The sequence below is a fragment of the Galeopterus variegatus genome, unplaced genomic scaffold (genome assembly GCF_000696425.1).
Source record: "Galeopterus variegatus unplaced genomic scaffold, G_variegatus-3.0.2 Scaffold970, whole genome shotgun sequence".
NCBI classification, from domain to species: Eukaryota; Metazoa; Chordata; class Mammalia; order Dermoptera; family Cynocephalidae; genus Galeopterus; species Galeopterus variegatus.
In genome coordinates, this window is record NW_007727081.1 from 416,517 (window position 1) to 422,078 (window position 5,562).

General features: G+C 57.2%; 1 protein-coding gene across 5 annotated transcripts in view; it reads left to right on the top strand.

Annotated features, from left to right (window-relative positions):
* DLG4 (discs, large homolog 4 (Drosophila)) overlaps window positions 1–5,562 on the top strand; it is a 27,241-nt gene that overhangs the window by 9,033 nt on the left and 12,646 nt on the right. For 3 of the 5 annotated variants that reach the window (XM_008573895.1, XM_008573898.1, XM_008573897.1), the window contains one exon: window positions 2,334–2,399. In XM_008573895.1, coding sequence (XP_008572117.1) covers window positions 2,334–2,399 — 66 coding nt within the window. Of the gene's footprint in view, window positions 1–2,333; window positions 2,499–5,562 lie in introns of those variants that run through there. The other 2 variants (XM_008573896.1, XM_008573899.1) reach the window with 2 other exon arrangements.

The following is a 5,562-nucleotide window of genomic DNA, read 5'->3' on the forward strand; positions in this document are numbered from 1 at the left end:
CCCCCCCCCCCCCCCCGCCTTGCTACATGTACAGTCGAAAATTTCCAGTGACAGAACATAGGCCCTAACCTCCTCCTGTCACATTCTGGGAATTTCGGTACCTGTCCCTTGTTCCCCATTTCCCTCACGGTGTCTCCCAATCCGGAGGAGCCTTTTCCTCAGTGCCAGACACTCCCCCCCATGGGGGCGGGGCAGAGAGAGGTGTTTGGGGTCTCATGAATGAAGTTTACCTTCGTTTCCCCTTTAGAATAAATAATCAAGTGTCCCTCTTCATGTTTCCATTTTATTTGAGTGCACTCTGACATTTCTTCATCAGATTCAGGAATTTTCTCTGTGAGGTGGGGTGAAGATGGAGGGGCGTTGGGCTCAATCCTCCCCCAGACCCCAAAACTTGGGAGCTACATGTTCTGGCCCTCTCTAATTTACCGTGCAGGGCATTGGGGGCCATGTAAAGTGAGGAGAGCTGCTTCCTCTCTCTCCCCCTGGAGCCCCCAATTCTGGGTCATTGTCCCTCAGCTGGTGCACTGTCCAGGCAAAGACGATCTTCTCAGGATTGTGGAATGAACAGTCTCTTTCAGTTCATAGAACTTTGTTGTCCAAGGCAGCTCAGCCTTTACAGAGGGCCATTTTGCCTCTACCCCCCCTGCTTTCCTTCTTTTCTGCTTTTTGTGCCCGTGGTATTGCAACCTGGAGTTCAGGATTCTCTCTCCAAGTTGTGGCCCAGAGAATAGACTCCATCTTGATTATCCCCTATTTTCCGTCTTTAAGGCTCTTTAAATGCATCAGGGTGCTTCTTGATTCTAGTTGTCTCTGTATCCTGGTTTGAGGGTCTTCATGTTGACAGGACCATTTCCCTTTTGCCATTCTCTTACTGAACCCTTAGTCTACACCCAAAGTTGGGTTACATCCTCAGCCTGGATTCATCTTCATAATTTTCAGACTCATACTCTAGTATCAGGCATCGACCTTGATAAGCTTCCTCCCATTTGATCTTGCAGCTGTTGCCGTCCAAATGTTGGGGTACTCTCAGCTTCTCAGAAACTTTTGGGAGGGAAGTTCCCCTTTCTCTTTTTACCTGTGTGTACGAGGGAGTGTATTCTGTCTTCCCTGCTCCCTGAGGGAGCCCTGCATGTGGTACCCTCCTCCTCCCCTGGGCCTGGAGTTTGGGAAGGTCTGCTCCCGTGAAGGCCAGCCACCTCCTGAGGAGAGGAGCCCGTGAGGCAGAGGCAGATGTGGAAGGGCCCAGGCAGAGCTGCTGCCCTTCACTGCTGTCTCCATCTGCCCTTTTCCTCTCTCAGGCCCCCAGTTAATCTCATTTACTGGTTTCCCCACTAAGCTAGCATGGGAGGCCTTTGAGATGACAGCTGGTTAATTGGGTAGGGAGTCAGGGTCACGTTGGGCCTTTCACCCCAAAAGGCCAGAGGGAGACCAGGAATTTACTCTGAGGCTCTATACGCTCGCTACCTTCTTCCCCAGTCAGGGAACCTGGCCTGACACCCATTCCTGCCCCCCTGCTGAGGGGCCTCCCTACTGCCTCCATCCCCTCCTTCCTCCCTCACCCCATCGCCTTCTAGTATATCCGGATTAGCTGGCCAGGCTGTGGGCTTTTGTAGGGGTGGGGCTAGACTCCTGGGGCCCCTTTGCTGACTACTCGGGAGCCATTGAGTCCAGTGAAGGAAGAGCTGGGCAGGATCAGCCTTGTCCTGCCTGGGGTGCTGATGCCAAGTTGAAGGGCTCCAACTTTGGTCCCTGCCTCGGGCAGGCAAGGTACTGGAGAGCCAATGGCTCATGGGGTAGAGGCTGTTGTGAGGAGACTGAGGCAATGAATGTGGGATGGGGGTGGGACAGAATGCAGAGAAGGAGCAGCAAGTGGAGTATGGGAGGGGAGTCTAGAACATGGGGAATGGGATTAAGATGATGAGAGAAGTAAAGAAAATGGGAATGAGATGTAGAGAATGGGGGTACAAGTGTTGGGCTGGAGTTCCAAAAGGGTAGAGAGACTTGAGGATGAAGGCCTGGAGAAGGGGTGAAGACTACAGATGCCAAAGTAGGGGGTAGGCTGGGTAGAAGGCCAGGGTCCTGGGATGTGAGAGGGATGGGGCTGGGACTTGTGGAGAGGTGAGAGGTGCTGAGGCCCTGGCGGGAGAGGGGGCTGTCGGGAGCGTGGAGAGAGGGGAACCAATGGGCTGGAGGAGAGGGAGGGGAGGAGCTGGTCAGGCCCCAGGGCCTTCCACACTGCACTGGCTGGGGGAAGAGGAGGCGGCAGCGGGACGGGCAGCCTGGAGCCTGAGGCACTGGGCTGGCCCCTGTGACGCCTCTGTCCCCATCCCCAGAAATACCGCTACCAAGATGAAGACACGCCCCCTCTGGAGCACAGCCCGGCCCACCTCCCGAACCAGGTAAACGCCCCCGAGCTGGTGCACGTGGCGGAGAGGAACTTGTCCCACCTCGAGGCTGTCCACGGGGTCGTGGGCCACGCCCACCTCTCCCCCCTCAAGGTAGGAGACCCTGGTGGCCCCCTCCCCAGTGCGGCCCTCGGAGCCTCGGAGCTGCAGCAACCCCCAAGGGCCGGTAGGGTGAGAGCCAGAGAGCCGTGGAGGGGAAAGCCGGGACTGGGAGGGTTCTGGGGTTTGGGGCCTGGGGAGGGGGCGTTTGGGTGCTGGAAGCACCTTGGTCCCTCAGAGGAGAAACAGACCAGGCAAGTGGGAGTGGATGCAGAGCCCAAAGCCCGAATGTGTGTGTGTGTGTGCGCGCACGCACGCACACATCTGTGTCTGCGCTCGCGTGCATGTGTGTTGAGATGTGTGCATCCCCTAGAAGGGCCCCCAGGCCCGCACGGCCCTCTTCATTCCTTCACACCCCCAACCTCTGTTTCTGTTTTGTGTTCCAAGTGCCCGCTGCCCTCATTTGCTCTTGTCCCTTCCTTGCCTCCTCCCCCACCTCGGCCTCTGGGACTGGCTCTCCCCGTCCCTGAGTCTCCAGCCCTTTCCATCTGTCTGACCTGAGGCATCACATCTTGGGGCCTTTCTGCCCGGTCCCCTGCCCCAGCCTTTGCCCTCCTCCTGTGCTCCCTCCCCCTCTGCAGCCTGTCCCTCCCTGCTGGCAGGCTGGCTGGATCTTGATGCTGTCTCTCTCTTCCTCCCACGCATTCTCCTTTTCCCTCTCCCTGATCCCCAGCTCAGGCCTGTATGGCCTGACCAGTCCTCTCCCTGGTCAGCCAGCTCCCCCTTTTGCAGTTTCCCCCTTTCCTATTCATCTCTGTCTTCTGTCCTTGCCTCCTCTCATCCTCTAGGATTCTCACCTCCACCCATATATTCTTTCTGTCCCTCTGTCCCCCCATTATTATTCACCACCACCTGTTTCCCTTCCTCTTCCTTCTCTGTGCTCATGGTGTTTTCCCTTTTCCAGCCCTGGGGAGGCCTTGTTTCTGAGACCTTCCATTCTCCAGTCCACTGTCCATCTTCTTCCCCCTCAAGTCTTCTCTTCTAGGGACACATGGGGAGGAATGAAGAGCACCAGGCAAGCTGTGAGATTGAGGGGGACACTGTAGGGTCAGGGTGGGGACTGTAGGATGTTGTGGGATGCCTTGGGAAGAAGGTCACTGACATTTTACCAAGAAGATGGAGAGGAGGTTTCTGAGCCTGGGGTGAGGCGGGGAGGGGGCAGCAAAAGGTCTGGGGTGAGAAGTGGCAGGAGAGGAGTTGGAGGGGAGTAGGAAGGGTAACAGGTCCTGGGCAGGGGACAGACAGGAGTAAGACTGTGGAGGATGGAAAGTAAGGTCCTGGAGATGGGGATGGTGTAGAGTATTTGTGTGAAGCTCTGTGGCTGCAGGGAGTGAGGGAAGGAAGACTAGAGCTGCTTTTTGCACTGCGGGGCCATTAAGTCTCTGGGAAGGGGGAAGACGAGAAGGGGAGGCTTGAGGGGTGGTATAGGTACAGTGCTGGCTGGGGTCAGAGGTCAGGAAGCACAGGGAAGTGGAGGGCGAGCACCGCTGGAGGCCACAGCAAGCCAAGGAGGGCTCAGCTGGGGGACAGGAGAAGCCCCAATTTTCAGAGGAGGGGAGGAGTGGGTTGAGAAGTGAAGGACTGGGATTTGGGGATAGAATCTCGAGGGACTGAAGATGCGATAATGGAGAATTGTGATGATCTCTCTGGGGAATCAGAAATTGGGATGGATGGGCTGGCCGGTTAGCTCAGTTGGTTAGAGTGCAGCCTTGTAACACCAAGGACACAGGTTTAGATCCCTGTACAGGCCAGCCGCCAAAAAAGAAAAAAGAAATTAAGATGGAGGACGAGGACAGGAGATTAGTTAGGGATGGGGCTGGAGGGTGGGATGGGGCAGGGAAGCGGATGGAGAATGGAGGTTGAGGTTGGGAGATGGAAATTGAAGGGTGGGATGGAGGGTGTAGGATAGGGGTAGAGATTTGAATGTGGGAAGTGGGGTCTAGGATGGGGATGGGATTGACGATGGGGTATGATTTTGGCAGTCGGTGGCTATTGACTGGACAACAGCGTTTACTGAGATTTGAAGGGTTGGAGGATGGTGTTAATGGAGCTTGAAAATGGTCGGTAGTTTGTAGGATTGAGAAATAGCAGTAGGAGAGAAGAGGGAACCCTTTGCAGGGAGAGAGCGGGAAGGAGACCGGGCGGATCTTCGCGTTCGGTCGCCTCCAAATAGGTATCTGTTTAAGGAGGAAATAGGTTGGAGACCCCGGAAGGAGGTTCTTGGCTGCCTCCCCTCCATTGCCATAGAGACGTGGCTTCGGTTGCCTTGGCAACTGGGGAAGCCCCTAGGACTGGCCTAAAGCGGGCCCGCCGGGGAGTCTAGAGACCAGACGCGACTGACGTCAGGGGCCTGGGCACGCCCCTCTTTAACCCTTTCCTGAATGGAGTAGCGGGAGGGAGTGGAGGAGCAGGCGAGGACCCGGATGCCTTTCACCACGCCCCCTTCCTGACGTCGGTCACCACCGCCTAGGGTGGGGGGCCGGCGGGAGCGAGGAAGGCCGTTTCCAGGATGCGCTGCGCACGCTCACCTCTTCAGCCTGCCCTCCTCGCGGCCTGGCTAGTGGGGGGGCGGGGCCCAGGGCCGGCCAGGCGGGGCTAGCGGGTCCCTTCTGCGCCGTTCGGGAGTCTGGTGGACCCCAGGCCACGCCCCATCCCCTGCCTGTTGTCCTGACGACAGGGCCTCCAGGAGGTGGGTCTCTCCAGGTCTTGGCGGGTCTTAGATACCGTTGCTAGGCAACACGGTCCCTGGAGGACCGTGGGGTGGATTGGATGGCGGGCGGGCGGGTGAGAGGGAGGGAGGGGCCTGCAGCTGGGGAAACCCTGGATTCCTAGGGTGCAGGGTTTAGGGCAAATGTGTGTGAAGGTGAGGGACAAATCTGGGGGAGGGTTATGGAGATATCTGGGTATATGTGTGAGGATAGGGACAGAGACGGGGGCAGAAAGCGGGGAGTAAGACCCGGTGGACATGAGCCCTGGGGTGTTCGTGTGTAGCACATAAGGCATGTAATACCCTGTGGTGTTACATCCGGTGAGAAGCTTCCCCCCAGCCTGCCCCCCC